The sequence below is a fragment of the Tiliqua scincoides genome, chromosome 5 (genome assembly GCF_035046505.1).
Source record: "Tiliqua scincoides isolate rTilSci1 chromosome 5, rTilSci1.hap2, whole genome shotgun sequence".
NCBI lineage: Eukaryota > Metazoa > Chordata > Lepidosauria > Squamata > Scincidae > Tiliqua > Tiliqua scincoides.
Window position 1 is genome coordinate 109827126 of NC_089825.1, and position 19847 is coordinate 109846972.

At 42.9% G+C, this 19847-nt stretch overlaps 1 protein-coding gene across 1 annotated transcript; it reads right to left on the bottom strand.

Annotated features, from left to right (window-relative positions):
* Positions 1 to 1411: 1411 nt before the first annotated feature.
* LOC136653114 (olfactory receptor 14A16-like) lies at positions 1412 to 19685 on the bottom strand. The gene is made up of 2 exons (XM_066630036.1): positions 19639 to 19685; positions 1412 to 2387 (listed from the first exon to the last, which is right to left on the bottom strand). The coding sequence occupies exons 1-2, from the start codon at positions 19683 to 19685 to the stop codon at positions 1412 to 1414; spliced, it is 1023 nt and encodes a 340-aa protein (XP_066486133.1).
* Between the last annotated feature and the right edge of the window lie 162 nt (positions 19686 to 19847).

The window sequence follows — 19847 nt, forward strand, 5'->3', positions numbered from 1 at the left end:
AGACCCTGAAGTTCCTTGCACTGAGGACGCACCCTTGACTTATGCCCCAGAGGCAAATAATCATACATGTGGCACTCAATGCAGAAAACTGGATAGCCCCCACCCTGCTGCTGGCAGTCTGACTGCATAGCTTTTTTGTTGTTTTTATTTAGGGGTACTGTAAAAAACCCTTCACTGGTTAGCAGCCCTCTTCTCAAAGGAAGAGAAAGGCGATATCTGGGGCCCTGGCCTCCTCGCCCTGCTGCTGAACTCGCACTGAGGCTAAACTTGCGGTGCCTTACCTGGCACTTAGTTCCCAGAGGCACTTGTGTTCCCAGAGGCCACACGCGTCTGCAGAGAACATGTGGGAATCTTCCTATCCTAGTATGTGTGAACAATGTGTGACATTGTTCCTGCACACTGATTCTGCTGCCTGTTTGAAGGAGAGTGAGAGATTCTGAATGACCACAGTGATGTCATCTATCAGAAGAAATGACTGGACATTATGACACCATACTGACACTGCCTGTCAGAAAATTGAGTGCCCATTGTGATATCACTGCATGCCTGACATCAGTGCATGTCTTCATTGCCCCATGTCAGCAGATCAGGCCCGGGAAGGGGGATAAGATACAGTGTGTGCTTGCACTGCCCATCTTACCCCCTCCCAGGCCTGATCTGCCCCCATTATTGACACCTGCCCCATTCTGGCCCCTCCCTGCCTTCCACTATCCTTCTCCCACCCCTCTGCTGCCTAGCATGGGACATACCCTATCTAGCAAATGCTGCTTCCTGTGTTTCCACTGGCAGGAGGGCGCAGGCTTTCCTACCAGCTCCACCAACTGGCACAGTGTTGCAACATCCCTTCTCCTCTCTGGCAGTGGCAGACCTCCTGAGCCCCATACCCCAGGGCAAAGGTCCGTGATGGTGCCCCCCATGGGATGTCGCTGCCCCCCACACGCAAATCCCCCACTTACCTGAAGCTCACAGACCCTCACGCAACTCCAGGATGCATTGGGGAAGCCTCTCTGAGGTTCCCCGATGCTTTAAACCATGCTTCCAAAAAACCAGAAGCACAGTTTCCAACCTCATCAGGAGCCCCAGGGAGGCTTCTGCGGGGTCCTAAAGGTGCATGAGGCTCTGTGCCTGGGGCCTTTGCCCCATAGAATGAATGGGAGGTTCACCACTGTTCTCTGGAAGTGTCCTGTTGTTTCTCACCCACTGTGAATGAAATATACATTTTGCCCACAACATTTTGATTGTTCTGAGATCTTAGACAACATATTCTATACACAGTGTTGTTTTTTAATGCTTGAGAAACCAAAGTATTGATTATTTTTTTCTACTGAGGGAAAAACAGACACAATAGCACCCATATGAGGCAGCTATGATGAATTTTAAAATTAAACTGTCCCACATGGAAGCAAAAGGGTCATAAGAGAACATGAGGGATCATATTCTTGGTTGGAAACTTTGGGTACAGCAGCTTCCACAGAGCAGACTTGACATCCTTATTCCTCATGCTGTAGATTATTGGGTTCATCATTGGTGGCAATACAGAATATATCACAGCAAGCACTTCATCCGAGTTATATGAAGAGCTGGAACTTAGCATGAAATGGGAAAGGATACCCGTACCAAGTAACAAGGAGACAACTATGAGATGAGGAATGCAAGTGGATAAGGCCTTTTGCCTGTTCTCCACAGAGGACATTCTTGATACTGTGGTGAAGATCTTCACATAAGACATGATAATGCACACAAAGCAGCTGAGACCCAAGGCTGCACTAAGGAGAAGCATCCACATTTCATGGAGATATGAATCATCACATAAGATCTTGACTAGGTGTGGAATTTCACAGAAGAACTGGTTGATGATGTTGGAGCAGAAGGGCATTGAAAAAATGGTCCCTGTGTGCAGACAAGCATTGAGGAAACCTGCCATCCATGCGCTACCTGCCAGTTGTAGACAGGTTCCCCTTTTCATCACAGTCATATAGTGAAGAGGGTGGCAGATGGCAACGTAACGGTCGTAGGCCATGACAGCAAGAATGAAAATATCAGAGGAAATGAAGAAAAGGAAAAAAAGCAGTTGTGCCACACATTCAGAATAGGAAATGTGTCTAGTATTCATGAGCACATTGGTCATAAACTTAGGCATGGTGGCAGAGGTGGATCCAAGGTCCCCAGTGGATAGGTTGATTAGAAAGAAATACATTGGGGTCTGAAGGTGAGCATTGAGGGTTACCAAGGTGATGATGAGAAGATTCCCCACCAGCACAGTCAAGTACAGTGTTAAGAAAGCCAGCAAGTGTACAATTTGAAGTTGCCGTTCCTCAGACAATCCCAGAAGTAAGAAATCAGTTATAATAGTTACATTAGACTTGACTTCATTAATATGTTGACTGCTGAAGGAAGAAGAAAGATAAGTATAAACACATATCGGTGGACTTACAATAATACGGTTCCCTGAAACAAACGGAATTACTCCAACTATTTTATTTTCACAATGATGTTATTAAAAACACCATACAGTACATACAATAACCATACAATAACTGGCTAGTTTTGAGCTGAGATCATCTAACAAGGTATTCAACAGCCTCTATTGAGATACCAGCATGACAGAGAAATGAAATGAATTACAGAACAATACAAGATATCTTTATGCAGTGAGAAAAATCTTCTAGGGACTCCGAATACCATTGTTGCCGAACCATTTAACTACCTGCATCTTACGTATGCAGAATGGTCCAATCATCTAAAATGTGCAGCTGTTGCACTAGTACAGTCAAGCTCTCTGCCAGACCACACCACCATTAACTCAATTGCAGTGCTTGTGTTAGAAATATCTGCATTAACATTGCATCGGTATTAAGAATGATGGGTAGTTTGAATACCTTGAAAGAGCATCAGGTTTAAAAAAAAAATCTAGTATTGCCTGTAACATGTAGAGATGGGTGAACAGCCTTGTGCTCACCACAAAATTAATGTGCACCCTTTGAACATTAAAGGAGAATGTTCAGAGAGCCTCAGAGGAACTTGGTGGGCATTGACCTTTAGCACCCGAAGGGCACAAAACAAGCCCTCTTTCAGCTGCTCTCCATCTATTTTCCCCAGCATGAGGCAATGTTTGTCCTTGAGAGAAGAATGTGGGGTATCAGCCTTTAAAGGGCAGGCCTCTATTCAGCTCACATCAAGCGCACATGCCTGCATAGTCAAGCACTCCTGATTTAAATGCTCAGTCGATCTCAAAGGTGCTGCCTTCCTACCTCACTATGCTGGATTCAAACGGATCCACTCAATTTTCTACCAAAAAGCAGACCAGAGTGAAAACAGGCAATTCTGTCTACTCCTAGTTCCAAGCACATTTCCAACTCATCTACTATTTTCATTTCCTCAAGCTTTTCTCCCCTTCTCATCCCATCTCTTTCCACTCTTTTTTGAAAGGAAAGATTTCACTGAATGTCCCGTTTGCTGCAGTTTGGCTTCACCTCTACTAATATTCCCACAATCCGTCACAAGGGGTGGAAGAGGGTGGCTGGAGGGTGGAACAGAGACATTCCAGGGCATGAGGAGGGTGGACTGGGAGGTGGATCAGGCCCAGGAGAAGATGGAACTGGCCTAGGTGGCCTAGGCCAGATCCTAACCCACGATTCAATCAGTATTACATGAGCCATTTTGATTTGTGCCCACAAAATCACTGGTGCGGATTTGAGGAGGCCCAAAGGGCTCGCAGGCACATGACATGGGTTAAGGGGGCATAAATCCCTTTACTCTAAGTTGCTCCCAAGTCGGCTCCTACCCTGCACTGGATACAGTGCAGGCCAGCAGGGCTGCCTGTTCCAGCACAGGTTAGGATTGTGCCCTAAGACCAGCTGAAAACAAATTTCAGTTGTCCAAAATACGTATTTGTGATTACCTCATCAGCACAATCCTCGGCAAACATGCTCAGATGTTAAGTCCTAACAGTTCAGTTAGGTAAGGTAAGGTATACCACCTGGTAAATTTAGGTTTGAAACTTAAGCCTTATTGATGTCAAAATGGACTTGGTAGCTTCACTCTGGTTGGATCAGGGTCTTTTTCTATAGTCATTGGGTAAATACACATGGAAGTTCTGTTTAGTTTATGTATTCCTCTGTGGCACCCACAGACATGACTCTCAATGAAAACATTTATGCTAGAACAGTGGTTCTCAATCTGGCAGATCACAACCCACTAGTTCATGAAAAGCTTCCCCTGTTCCTTTAAGTGACAGGGGAAGGGGGAAGCAGTGGCGCGTTCCCCAGGATCACATCATGGGGGGGTGCTTTTACTTACTATGGGCTTGTGTAAGCAGCAGGAGGTGCGGGGAGCCCCACACAGCTCTCCACAGGGCTCCCTGAGACTTGGAATATTCAGAAATAACAAGTGCAAACCACTTCTGGTTTGCAAGACATGGTCTGCACAGGCTGTTTCTTAACATTCCAAGCCTTGGGGAGCCCTCTGGCAGGTTGCACGGGGCTCCCCATATCTCCTGCTTCTTGTACAAGCCCACCATAAGTAAAAGCACCCCCCTCAGCTCCCTTAGTCATGCAATCCTGGGGATCGCATCACTGCCCTCGCCCCTTTCCCGCAAAGACTCCCAAAAAGTTTGCTCCCAAAGTAAAGCTTTCAAAAAGTTTGAGAACCACTGTGCTAGAAGAATCTGAAAATGTGAATGATAGGGAAAGCAAAGAGGATGATGATAGTCGAACAGGTAGCATTGACAAATTCAGAAAAATTCAGGAATAGACACAGAAAGAGATAATGAGAAGACACAGAAATAAATGTTGAAAGGGATCAAAGAAGCAATTTAAGAGAGGTAAAGATTTAAAAATGGCAGGGGAACAGATCTTACGGTATCATTTCATTGATGGTTTCCAGCCAACATTTGCGATTCTCCTCCTGCATATCCCTCTCAAGTCATCTACTCAGTTGACTATCCATCAATTCATCCATCAATCCATCCTTATCTCTCACTCCTTCCTGGATCTACAATCAGAATTTCCACATTTACTTTACATTTACTTTCTGATTTCTCTGAAGTCAGAATGAAACAAGACGTCACCTCATTTCCTGCATGGCTATATTGTCTGCCTGGCTGATTTCAAGAAGCAGCAGCAGGGCTATGAAGCTGTGATCAAATGTGATATCAACCGCAGTAGGGGTGTCTAGGGATTCACTCCTTGAAAGTCTTGCACAGCTCTGCTAGAAAAGTCCTAGGGGGAAATCCTGACACTTTTCTGGCTCATGCAGTGCAATCCTAAGCATGTCTACTCAGAGGTTAATCCCATTGAGTTCAATGGGAGTGCAGCCTTGCTTTCTTGTTTCAGAAAGAACTATAAGCCATGTCTTACTTTTCGGTTGTGCAGTCCTGGAGAAACAAGCATCCTTGGCCCAAATACAATGCATTTAGGTTAGTGCCAGTGACCATATAATATGCTAACATTATTAAAATAATGGGTTATATCTAAAGAAAGTGAATCCTGCCTAAACACGACTGAAGTCAATGGAGGTGAAGTTACAGTGCAATCCTTTGCATGTTTGTTCAGAACCCACTGTGTCACTTGAGGCTTACTCCCAGATAAGACTGTATAGGGTTGCAGCCTTAGGCCCCAATCCTATCATCATCCTTGATGATGCAGCCATTCTCACAATGCAGCTGCTGCATGCGTTGGTGGGTGGGGGGCGATCAGGAGGCCTTCTGGATGTATGTGAAAATATTTTCTACCTACACAAGCTGCTGTATGTCTGAGGAGAGAAAAGGGGCAGGTGAGTTCAAAAAGAGTGGGTAGGATTCTGGTGCATGCTGATGCCACCAGGACCCATCTCCCTATCCCTCCCTGCCCTCTGCCCTTCCCTCTTCCTGCTCCCAAACTCCCCTTGCCATAAGCTTTCCCACCAATGGCACACCCTGACCACCAACTTACCAAGAGAAGTGTAGCTAACAGGAGCCACTCTGGACACTCCACACCTCTACCCACATAGCATGGCCCAGAAGCATGTAACTGTGGCCCAGCATTTATGCTGCATAGGGCTTTGTGCTGCTGGGATGTACATTCTGGTAGCACAAGGTTCAAATTGGATTTGGCCATTGGTCATTTAAGTTTAAGGATTTAAATCAGATGCAAAGCCAAATTGTGTGTCACTGTGCCCCAGGGTATGTTTTAAATCAAGGATGCCCAAACCCCGGCCCTGGGGCCACTTGCAGCCCTTGAGGACTCCCAATCCAGCCAGCAGGGAGTCCCCAGTCACCAATGAGCCTCTGGCCCTTCAGAGACTTGCTGGAGCCCACACTGGCCTGACACAACTGCTCTCAATGTGACAGCCAACTGTTCGACCTCTTGCGTGAGCTGTGGGACAAGGGCTCCCTCCATTGCTTGTGTTTCACATCTATGATGCAGCAGTGGCAGCAAAGGAAAGGCTGGCCTCGCTTTGTGCAAGGCCTTTTATAATGCAAGACCTTCATTCATTCATATAAGTTCCATCTCTAATATATTCATTTATGTAAATTTATTCAAATTTTGAAATGTCAATTAATCCATTTTTTCCCCGGCCTCCGACAGTGTCGGAGAGATGATGTGGCCCTCCTGCCAAAAAGTTTGGACACCACTGTCCAATTAAAAAGCTCATCAAGCAACACTGGCAGAGGCCACAGACACGGATATGGAGTCCGCGGATATGCCCCCCCCCCATATTTCAGTTGATTAAACCTCAGTCATGAAACAACATACATCTGCAGCCTCTGCTGGGCTCAGAGGACCCTCCTGAGGTGAGGAAAGCAGAGCTCCCCTCGGCTCCAGAGGGTGCGGACATTTTCTGATCACACCTGGACTCAGTGCCAGCATGGGATGCTGGGGGCGCTACTGTGGGAGCATGATGGCCGCAGCTGCTATCACAAGTCATATGTTTTGGGTCAAGGAATGCATGCATGACATTCCTGAACACAGTGTCAGATCTGGAAGGAAACTGGCCTGCTGCAGTAGCTCTTTGGCTTGTGAATACATTTACCATGAAGGAGTGTATAGGAGCTTTGTGACACAGTTGCAAGACTACAGCTGCTGCAGAAGTAAGTTTTGGTATGCATGAGGCTCTTTCCATTCTAGTGTGAGCCTACATTCGATGATGCTTATTTTCTGCAATGATTTTCTATATTTAAAAGATTTTAGAGAGACTGAGGAGTATGTTTAGTTTTCTGTATTACCTACTGTCGCCATATGAGAAGATATAGCTGGGCTCATCAATGGGAAGCCTGGTAGACCTGGGCTCCAAAGACTTTTCCAGTTGTCACTACCCTCCCCCTATTCTGTTCTGTTTCCTTCCTCTTTGGGAAGGGACCCAAAAGAAACTTTGTAGCCCCTGATAGCCCCTCTCCAAGGCCTAATATGACAGTAGAACAGTGTGACTCAACAAAGGCCCATAGCAGCCCATGAACCAGTGATGTCATAATGCTGTTCAGGCAGCTACTGGCCTCTTCACAGTTGTAGCATTTCAGTGTCTGCCTTGCACAACAATTGAAATAGTTGCTCTTTGGTGTCAGCTTCGTGAGGGTGCATAAATGACCAGCAATGCTTGATACAGAGAACTATACAGTTCATGGCTCTATGAACAGGTTTGACTGCATAAAAAAAAATCCCAGCTCTCATGCTTGTCAACATATGTTTTAAAAAGTGCTGTCAATGGCTGAAGAATTTCCTGCATACCCCAATGAGACCCAAGTCAAGAAGTATGGATTATAAATGGGTACAATCTTAACGAATATCCAAAACATACAGAAATGGGTCCTACTTATCCTCACACTCTACCCCACTGTTTCTCAAACTGGCTCAGGACCCACTAAGTGAATTGCAAGCCAATTTCAGGTGGGTCCCCATTCATTTCAATATTTTATTTTTAGTATATTAGACTTGATGCCAACATGGTATATGACTGCATTTGGGAAGATTTATACTTTTAACAGGCTATAATGTGCATGCTTTTAACAATGATAGTCAATGTGAGGCAGGGCCATCGAAGAAGCCACACTTATCCTAAGATCAAACCAAATGTCCAACATCATGAGGATATGTTTTGTTCAAATATATGTTTGAAAAGCCTGTATGTACTTAGCATGTTCAAAAGCCAGCTGGATCCATCTCCTGGGTCTGAGCTAGTAAGCACATTGGCTGTTTTACTGAAATTGAATGCCCAGAATATCAGATCAAATGCTCAATGAAAGCAAAGGTAATGCCATTATGCTAAAGGTGTATATGGCTTAAAGGTTCAATTAAACAAATTATTAGCTTAAAACTTCATATGCTTGACAGCTATAGAGAGAATAAAATCCCATTTTGTCTCTCTGTCTGCTTCCAGCAGATCTGCACATTGCAAGCCATAAATTAGAGAGGAATGTGACACCCTGCTAGAGAGACATTCCTCTGAAGAAATTAAAGAATAAAATGCATTTCTCCCTGCTCTTTATATAGACAAAATTGCAGGGAACACTTAAGTCATTTATAAGAGAATTAGTTCAAAGCAATAAGTTTAATAATGTAAATGCAAAAGGAAGATTAGTTAGGAAATAGGGAATAAGGCAAAATCAATGAACTTTAATTCAACTCTGCCAAAGTGCTGGGCTGGGATGGTACAAAGAGACCTTCCAGTTGGAGATGATCATAAAACAATTTGACACATCAGTAGATAACAGAAAGCTAGAGTTAGAAGCTGTCAAGCCTAATTGAATTGATATATATATAGCTAGGCAGCTTCAAAAGAAGTCTGGAATGCAGGCCCCAAGGACTGCATCAGGCAGAGGGAAATACACAGAAAAGCAAAGATTTTGGGAAAGAGGATTTAAACTAAAATCCAGTATTTTAAAGGTCTAAATAAATTTTCTTTAAGGACCAAAAGTTAATAAGTGTTATAACTAAATCAGTTATTTTTCTTTATGATTTAATAGTAACAAGATGTGTAAGAGCTTTAGAACAAAGGAAAGCATTTTATAGTCCCTGAAGCAGCAAAGTAGCCAGACAATAAAGTTGACCAACCGATACTGGGCACTAATAAAATAGGGTTGTAAAAACAGAAGCTGCTAGTCTTACCCAAAAATACACAGAGAATCAAAGATATTTTTGATTCAAGTTTGCCTCTTGACCAAACATCACAGAAGCTGTACAAATTGATAAATGAGAATCAAACTGAACAGAAAATACTATTAGGAAAGGCTTTTAGGTCATAGAAATGCCCATAGCTCCCTAATGCTAAATAGAAATTGTTTTTCAAGTAGAAACTAATGTTAGCAGCATCAGAAGTAAATCCTTAGCAGAATAAAAGTTAGAATATAAACAGAAATAAGTATTAAAAATGCACAAGGCTTGTTACAGCTCTAAACAAAAAGCAAGCCTGCTCCCTTGAAAACCTGCAAGAATTTATTGCATGTCACAAGATAAAGAACTCTGTAGACTCAGACAAAATTAGATCATAGAAGTCAGCAAGTATATTGAATTCTTCACTGCTCTAATAAGTTGAAGAATACAATTGAAAGTATGAATAAAAGAGTTTTGTTAAAATTAGTTGAATTAAAACGTAGAATAGAAAAAGCTAAAATTAAAAAGGCTTAAAGTCTCAGATATGCCTCAAAATGCAGATGCTAGCTTGGAGTTAATTAAAGTTTGACAGGACACTCCAAAAGGTTATAGTTTACAGATAAGACACAAGACAGAATATAACTTAAGGGGCAACAGACAGAAAACTAAAGGAGAATCCAGACTATTAATGACTTACCCTGGTGCCAGAGTATTTCTAATAATGAGAAATAATTAATCTTAGTAGACATGGACTCATTAGCAGAAGATCTGTTCAATGTCAAAGAGGCCCAGGTTGATAAGAAACATTCCAAAGATTGGAATGCCTGCATCTTGAATTAACAAAGAAAAAGCAAGGATTCAACAAAGAGGGAAATCATTTAAAAACTCAGTTTTTAAGTAAAATATAGAATGTTTGGCATCAGATTGGAAAGGAGAATAAATTGAGGATCATAAGGAATCTAAATTTGAGTTATTTAGAGATTCAGATAAAGAAATAAAGAAAATATAAAAGTTAAGCTCTGAATGGGACAGAGCACAGTGCCACCTACAGGTACAAAAGAGAGCAACTAAGATGATTTCGGGGCTGGGGCACCTTCCTTATGAGGAAAGGCTACGGCGTTTGGGCTTCTTCAGCCTAGAAAAGAGACTCCTGAGGGGGGACATGATTGAGACATACAAAGTTATGCAGGGGATGGACAGAGTGGATAGGGAGATGTTCTTGGGGAACATCTTGAGATGCACATTGGGGAAAAAAATCAAAACTTCAAAGTTATGCAGGGGATGGACAGAGTGGATAGGGAGATGTTCTTGGGGAACATCTTGAGATGCACATTGGGGAAAAAATCAAAACTTCAAATATAGGCTGATGGGTTCTGAGCTGTCTGTGACAGATCAGGAGAGAGATCTTGGGGTGGTGGTGGTCGATGAAAGTGTCAACTCAATGTGCGGTGGCAGTGAAGAAGGCCAATGCTATGCTTGGGATCATTAGGAAAGGTATTGAGAACAAAACGGCTAATATTATAATGCCTTTGTACAAATCTATGGTAAGGCCACACCTGGAGTATTGTGTCCAGTTCTAGTCGCCGCATCTCAAAAAAGACATAGTGGAAATGGAAAAGGTGCAAAAGAGAGCGATTAAGATGATTTCGGGACTGGGGCACCTTCCTTATGAGGAAAGGCTACGGCGTTTGGGCCTCTTCAGCCTAGAAAAGAGATGCCTGAGGAGGGACATGATTGAGACACACAAAATTATGCAGGGGATGGACAGAGTGGATAGGGAGATGCTCTTTACACTCTCACATAACACCAGAACCAGGGGACATCCACTAAAATGGAGTGTTGGGAGAGTTAGAACAGACAAAAGAAAATATTTCTTTACTCAGCGTGTGGTCGGTCTGTGGAACTCCTTGCCACAGGATGTGGTGATGGCATCTAGACTAGATGGGCCTATGGCCTGATCCAGTGGGGCTGTTCTTATGTTCTTATGATGTTAAAGATAGTGTTTTCTGAAATATGATAGCACTGCAGAGGGAGCTCCTTTCAAAATATGGCACATGCAGTAACCAGAGATATTCAAATGCATGCTCCATATATGGCACAACCAATCAGATGCTAGAAGCCTGTGGCCAATCAAAGGAAAAGCCCCATTTGTGACATCACCAGCTCTTCGGCTAATGATAGTGGGATTTTCCAGACAAAGGCCTATATAAACTAAAACACAAATTGAAAGTTGCTTTTTCTCTGGAGACACTGAGAGAACACAGCTCTCTGTGCTCCCCATTTTGAACCACCAAGAGAAGCCCATTGCTGGCAATGAATAAAGCTTGCTATAATTGCCATGCTTGCTTACCGAGTCTATTTTGAGTTTGATTTCAACTTTGCTTTTGAAGCTCAATTTTGAGCTTGCTTGAAGTTTGCTGCGGACACAACATCAACACCTTGCAACAAATGGGGCTTATTCCTGGGTGAAAGTGGATAGGATTGCAGCTTAAGATTGTTAAAATTTTTTCCTGTTGATGATGTCACTTCTGGTCATGACATCACTTCCAAGTTAATGACATGACTTCTGGTGGGTTCCCACAGTTTGTCATTCTAAAAAGTGAGTCCTAAGCTAATAAGTTTGAGAACCACTGCTCTACCCTGTTTTAGTGCAGGCACATTCCTTGTGTAAGTAAAATAGTTAAGAGCTGACTACAGGGTTACTTAAAGTATCTTTATCCTTCACTCCTGAAGACAGGGTGACCTGATGTCCTTTTTTTCCAGGTCATGTCCTCTTTTTTTAGCCTCGTGTCCTGGAAATGAACTTAAATGTCTTCCTTTCCCCTGTGAGCAGGCCTCTGCAGGCAACACATAGCCTTCTAGTAGTTAATAAATTGTATATAATAAATTATATGTAACAACAACAACAACAACAACAATAATAATAATAATGTTTAACTACATGCAATCAATATATAAGTGTTTTTAACTTTTATTTTGTTGTGTCCTGCATTTTTCTTGCATGTCCTACATTTTGGGGTGCTTTGTCCTCTTTTGTGGTTAGGACATCTGGTCACCCTGCTCTTAGAGAAGCATAAGCTAGAGAACATATATAAAGGGGGGGGGTTGTTTGGCTCAGAAGGAGATTATGCAAATAAGCAGCAGGGGAGGTTTCTGTTTGGTTGCACAGCTAGAAGGTTCTCTGAGACCAGCATATAAAAGGGAGGGCGAACTGTAGGTGGGGACAGCTCTCTGTTGATCTGGGTGAGCCTGGGACTGTGTCATTCATTCCTAGGGGAGCAAGGGGGCAAATGCCTCAGGGCACCATGCCTCTGGGGCAGCGCCACCTTACTTGCCCTCCACTGCCCCTGCCCCCATCTGGGGGCCTTTGGAGAGCCATTGAGGCCGTATGCCACCTCCCTGGCCCTCTGAAAGCCTTTTGAGACCTCCAGAAAGTCAATAATTGCTACTTCCAGTTTCCAAAAACCAGAAGTTTCGGTTTCCAAAAACTGGAAGTAGCTATTTTCGGCCTTCCAGGGGCTTCAGAAAGTTTTTGGAGGGCTGGGGAGGCGGCACGCATCCTCTCTGGTTTTCTGAAGGCCCCTGGACTGTAGAGGTGGCAGCACCCTGTGGTCCTGGTCCTGGGTGGCACGGGGCAAGGATTGCCAGTGGCCAGGAAGGAGTCTCTAAGAGATGGGGCTTGCAGGGAAGTTGCCTTACACGTCTTGAGCTCCAACAAAGACCCCTACTTCTTTCTGTGGTTCTGATACAGGCTAATGGAAGCCAGCCATTCATGTTAAAACAAGTCATTTAAACAGAGCAAGTGCTTGGCAGTTTGGTGGGGAAAATGTCCAGATGTTTACTTACGTTAATGAACCAAATGTTTATGGGTGTTAATAGCCAAACAGTTTAAAACAAATAATGTTTAAGAAATAAGGAAAATGATGCTTAAAATATATGAAATCCACTTTGTCTGAAGAAGTCTGAAAGTGAAACAGAGACAAGCTGTAAATCAAGGAATGTTTTTAACTAGAATGTCAAAGACATCAGATAAGAGTTTAAGCTTCAAAGCACTAAGAAGCTGGAATTCCCAGCTGTCAAGTTTAATTGGTAAAATGATAAATGAAGCTAGGCTGAACAGATTAGTTTCATTTAGAAATACACTTCCAAGCTTGAATGTTAGAACTACCAAACAGAGAATCAAAAGGGGATTTTGCATTCAAGCTTCATTAAACCAGAGAAGAAAAAGAACATTTTAGATTCTAAGACAGAAGTCAAACAGACTTTCCTGTTATTCAATTAGTTCCTTTTTTAACCAAAACACAGTCTTAAATGCATATATTAAAGACTGGGATGGGCTGTTGAGACCAGAGGTTCATGTTAAAGGGATCACAATACTTTTTACTTAAAGTTATTGCTTAGAAGTGTAAATTAATGTTAATAGCATCAGAAGTGACTTTAGCTGTTAAAAATAGTTTGATTAAAGCACAGAATAAGTAGAAGCCATTAAATTAAAAGCCACAAAAGTGATTCAGAATGCAACCTTGAAAAGGCAGGTGTCTGCCTAGAGTTAATTAGAAAAGTCTAACAAGGAGAAATGTGGTATGAGATAATTCCTCAGATAAGGTTCTTATCTTAAGAAAAGCATTCCTAACTCTGTATGTCCCGCCTGTCACTTTTAATTGGAACCAGAAAGAATTACAACTCAAAAAGAGACAGATAAGGAGTAGTCAGGATACACTTGCACCATTAATTGGGAAAAACATATCTCTTGAAAACATAAATCAGGGTATGAAGCTAAGAAACCACCTAATTAGAAACATTTTAATGAGAAAGTCTTAGTAATGCAACTTCTTATCTTGTTTGACAAATGGAGGCAGCTGGATGGGAACAAGATAATATGAAAAAGCCCCAATTAGCAAACATTCCTGAGAATCTCTGTCAGAGCCTGTAAGTTAACAGAAAGGGCTGGATTTAGTTAAAATGAATAAGAAAAGAGTTCTAAAAGAGAATCCTTTTGTACAATAAGAGTTTAGTTTGTCCTGAATTAAATAAATGAAATTACAGCACTATAACAGATCACATATGAAGAATTACACATAGGATAGAGGGAAAGACCAAAAGGGCTTAGTTTAAACAGAGGTTAGCAAAAATAAACAAAGACATACCAAAGGCCAGTAATAAATGAGTAAAGAGTGCCACCTAGCAGTTATTGAAATGTATGTTTTTAGTTTGTAACTTGAAACTAGCCAATCAAATGTTTGTAAAGTGATCTATCTCTGATGTCATAACCCTAGCCAATGACAGTGTGAGATTTTCAAACAAAGAAGCCAAAATGCTATATAAGCAAAGGGTTCACACTGAAACATTGCTTTTCTCTGGAGACACTGAGAGTTCCCACATAGCTCTCATTGCTCTCCACTTTGGACAAGAGTCCCTGAGAGGCCCGTTGCTGGCAACGAATAAAGCTTGCAGATGATCACCACTCTTGCCTGTTGAGTTTGCTTTTGAACTTTGCTCGTGACCTTGCAACAGTTCCAGCTACCTTCCAGAGTCTGTGATGTTGGAAGATAACTTCTCCAGCTGCTGACTCCCAGACCAGAGGAATAGTTTTTTTCACCCCATCCCCTAAAATAGCCTATACTCTCAGATGTTTAGGAAAGGTTCTTAGGTATATGTTCTGAGATCTTTAGTTAGATGACAAACTTTACTTCTTATCTCTTTCTTAATAAAATCCTTGTTCTTGTTAAACTTCACCCTAGTGAATGAATGAATGAATGAATGAATGAATGAGTGAATGAATACACCCTAGTGACTATGTGTTGTCTGTGCCTTTCCACCACCCATGGTCATCTAACAGTGGCCCTCACTGGTAGGACCGAGTTCAGCAGCCAGTGAACATAGGGGCAATAGAAATTTGGCAAACACCTGGAGGAGACAGTTTAACTCTGCTGTCATACATTCCCTCTTTTGAGGGTATGCACACCTTCAATACAACTCACAGATCTCACTTTATGACAACCTCATGACAATCTGAGAACATTTTGATGTTCCAGTGAAAGCAATGAATGGTATCTGAATTTAAACATGCAATTTAATGTGCACCTACCCTATAGTTCTTAAATCACACTCCATGGAAAAGGAGGGAAGATGGAACACCCAACACCAATCACAGGTGGACAAGATCTGCTAGGCAAGATTGAACATTACTAGTTTAGCCTCAGGTGGTTCTTCTTCAGTCCTTAGCCTGAACTTGGAGAGCAGGTCGTCCTCTCAACCAATACTCTGCTGTAGGTGCCACTGGGATCCATATGTCAGATTAGCTTTAGGTTAGGCAGCTTGTTTAAACAGCTTTTTAAATGGCATTTCCTCTGATCTGCCTTTATCTCATCTTCAAATTCCAGAACACTAAGGAGAAGACAGCCAATTGCTGATGTTCATTTTCACTGCTTCCCTTGCAAATACAATTCTGAGCTCCAGCATAAAAAACTAGAGTAGGAATGAATTGAATAGATGCAAGAATTCTACCTATATCTATAAGAAAGAGCAAACATCCATGCATATGTCTGAAATTCTGAATTACTAGATAATGTTCTTCATTAAAGTTTTATTCATTCTAGTTTCAGTTTTTGATCTTTAAAGCTTAGATGGTCACACGGGCATTTTATGGTAATTTCTGAGATTTACCAGTAAGCATTTGCCTACTGGAAAGAGCAAATATCCAGTTGATTGGTTGGAAAGAGCAAATATCCATGCATATTTGCTCTGAAATTCTGAATTACTAGGTAATGGTCTACATTAAAGCCATGCTAGACTATGCCATTCTAGACTATGCCCAATCCTATGCATGCCTACTCAGAAGTAAGTCCCATTAGAGTCAATGGGGCTTACTCCCAGGAAAGTGTGGATAGGATTGGGCTGCCAGTCAACTTTTCTATATATTCAGGTAGCATTCTCTGAAGTGCTACCTGTTCCATGTGCAGGGCCAGCTAGGCAGGAGGATCAGGGTTCTCAATGCGTGGATGAGAAGGTGGTGTAGGGAGGAGGAGTTTAGATTCGTTAGACACTGGGGAACTTTTTGGGACAAGCAGGGCCTGAACAAGAGGGACGGGCTTCACTTGAACCAGAATGGAACCAGACTGCTAGTGCATAATATTCAAAACGTGGCAGAGCAGCTTTTAAACTGATCCCTGGGGGAAGGCCGACAGGAGCTGAGGGGCATCTGGTTCAGGACTCCTCATCCCTATGGGACGAGGATGGGAAGGTTAGAGAAGAACAAGACAAAGGCAGAGTAAGAGAAGAAATTGGGAATGGTAGCGTGATGGGATGTGATAGACGGTTTGGCACAGTGAGAGGATGTGGACACAGAGGAGCTAATAAGCAGCCCATCCTGGGGCATTCCATGCACAAATGCTTTTAGGCAAATGCCAGAAGTCTCTGAGCAAAGATGGGAGAACTGGAATGTCTGGTGACAAGGGAAAACATAGACATAGTGGACATAACGGAAACCTGGTGGAATGCGAAGAATCAGTGGGATACCGCAATCCCGGGCTATAAACTCTACAGGAGGGACAGGGAGGGGCATGTTGGAGGTGGGGTGGCTGTTTATGTTAAGGAAGGGAAAGAATCCAGCAAAGTAGAGATTGAAGGTGGGTCCGACTCCACCGTAGAATCTCTGTGGGTTAAATTACCAGGCCTGAGGAGCGATGTAATACTGGGGGCATACTATTGTCCTCTAGACCAGAAACCAGAAGGGGACCTTGAAATGAGGAAACAGAACAGGGAGGTGACAAGGAGGGACAGGGTTCTAATCATGGGGGACTTCAATTATCCTCATATTGACTGATGAACTCCTCATATTGGAGATGAACTCCACACTCTGGCATCCAGCATGCTGCCAGATGATTTTGACTTAATTTCGATTTTCAGTTAAGTGCCATGCCTCAAATTCTATCATCCTGGCAATAACTCATCTTTCTGAACATGCACAGAAGTTTAATGGGAACATTGGCATGCAGGCAGTCGAGATCAAGATGAAAGAAATGGAGCTTGGAATGAAAGGAGAACTTCCACTTCTGGGGGGATTTTTTTTTTAATGAAAAAATATGCACAACCTTGTTGATGGCTAAATTTCGCCTAGATTAGGGTGCCAACAACAACTGGAATAATTTTATTCTGTAAATAATTGTTATATACTACTTTTCAATAAATAATTTTACAGTGCGGATGGAGAGAAAATAAATGGTTCCCTGTCACAAAAGAGCTCACATCCTGAAAAAGATGGAAAAGAACACCAGCAGCCTCTAGAAAAGTCACTGTGCCGGGGTGAATAGTGGCTCTTACTCTTCCCATGCTTAATATTAGAGAACCACTTTTTAAAAATGCCCAGTTTTGAAAGTTCTAAATCAACCCTGTTCTAATCCTCTTGTGAATTTATATGCATCCTACAACATTGTCCATGAGAAATAAATTTTGAATTTGCTATTGGGAGTATATTGTTGGAGTAGGAGGGGCATAACTTCTCCTCTCTTCTGAATAGGTGATGCCTCTTGCTGTGTGTAATGACAACTGCCATCCAGGCTTCCACAGAAAAACAAAGGAGGGACAGCAGTTTTGTTGCTACGATTGTGTTCCATGTGCAGATGGGAAGATTTCAGACCAGAAAGGTAGGAGACACAAGTCCTCCTGAGGCATTAGAAAAGGGGGAAAGCACGTTTGTGGCACTCAAGAGGAGGCCAGTGTCAGTCAGCGCTGAGCCTCAGAGCTGCGTGGATAGATGACGCTTCTGCAGCACCAGTCAGCTGTAGTGTTTTCAGGGTGGGGGAAAGCAAGGAGTGGGCGGAGAAGGGTGTATGGAGGGTGGGGGAGGGGAGGAGCAGTCCCAGGAGGTAGAGATGACAGCAGGACCTGCACTGAATCCTAACCTCTGTCCCAGCCTGGACAGCCCAATATGGGCAGTCTGGCACAAAAGCGAGTGTAGATTCAAGGAGATCCATTGTTGCCATGCCTGTGTTACCCAGTGAAAAAAGGAAAATGTTTCCTTACCCAAGGAGATTCCCGGCGGCAGCCTGATGCACAGTGGATATGGTGGTCACCACTTTGGCACCTTTTGAGTTGTGGGCACCAGGCGATTTAGGATTGAGCTGTTGTCCTCTTATGGGGGCAGATTTGATGCAATGTGCCAATGGCAACAGGAGACTCCATCAACCTGGATATGTTTCCAGGGAGTTCGCAACACGGTGCAGTGCGGTCAAAGGGATGCTACTATCAGTATCCACTTGCTCTTGACAGAGAGTTGGGTAAAAGAGAGATGGGAAAATGCAATGGAAAAATTTACTCGAGATGTACTCTGTAGGAATCCTTCACTTTCACAAGTACGTCAGTGACTCAGTATGGCCGTTCTGTGAATTATTAGAAGTATATACCAGAGAAAAGTAGTTTCCGAACAATATAGTTAGTAGTTTCCCCAGGAAACACCACTGAATACAAGATAATCCATGAAGAAATACAAGTATTAAGGATAAAGTTATTGGGGGAATCTTATATAAGCAGAAGGAGCTTATACAGTATACAGAAGTAGCTTATACAGCATTTTACAGTAGTTTGCACGTGTGGGAAGGCCTGGTGAGTGGGTCACGTGTCCGCCAGACCCTCAGGAAAGCCATAGCGACACCAAGGTAAGTTAAAAAAAACCCTTTCCTTCCTGGTAGTGGTGTGAGATCATGGCAACTGTGTCACCGCCTCCTTTTTCCCCCCACAAATGGGTTAATGAATGCTTGCAGCACCGTTTCAGTGTTGAAGATTTCAATTGTTTTAGATCTTTTTTTTTGATCATCTGTTTTATTTTTCAGACATGGATGATTGTTTCTCATGCTCAGAAGACTGCTTTCCAAACACGAACAAAGACCAGTGCCTTCCCAAGAGGATCAATTTTCTTTCCTACTCAGAAACTTTGGGAATGATTTTGTCATCCTTAGCTCTCTCTTTATCTCTGCTCACAGCTTTGGTGCTGGGAATTTTCATTAAAAATCAGAACACTCCCATCGTCAAAGCCAACAATCGGGACCTCACCTACTCTCTCCTCTTTTCCCTATTGCTTTGCTTCCTCTGCTCCTTGCTATTCATTGGTCGGCCTCAGACAGTGACATGTTATTTACGTCAAACATCTTTTGCAATCATCTTCTCAGTGGCTGTTTCTTGCATATTGGCCAAAACCATCACTGTGGTTCTGGCTTTCATGGCCACCAAGCCAGGATCCAGGATGCGGAAATGGGTGGGGAAAAGGCTGGCCAACTCCATTATTTTTTCCTGCTCCCTGATTCAAGCAAACATTTGTGCAGTGTGGCTCTGCACTGCTCCTCCATTCCCTGATTCCGATGTGCATTCTCTGACCGAAGAAATCATAGCGGAATGCAATGAAGGCTCACACGCCATGTTTTATTGTGTTCTGGGCTACCTGGGATTTCTGGCCATTGTCAGCTTCACTGTGGCTTTCCAAGCCAGGAAGTTGCCAGACAGTTTCAATGAAGCCAAGTTCATCACTTTCAGCATGTTGGTCTTATGTAGTGTGTGGCTGTCTTTTGTTCCATCATACCTGAGCACCAAGGGCAAATCTGTGGCGGCTGTGGAGATCTTCTCCATCTTGGTCTCTAGTGCTGGGTTACTGTTTTTTATCTTTTCCCCCAAATGCTATATAATTATTATGAGGCCTGAGCTGAACAGCAAGGAGCAGCTAATTAGGAGAATGTGATAAAAATATATATGGAGGACCTATGGCATTGGATCTTGCAACCCACTGCCTTC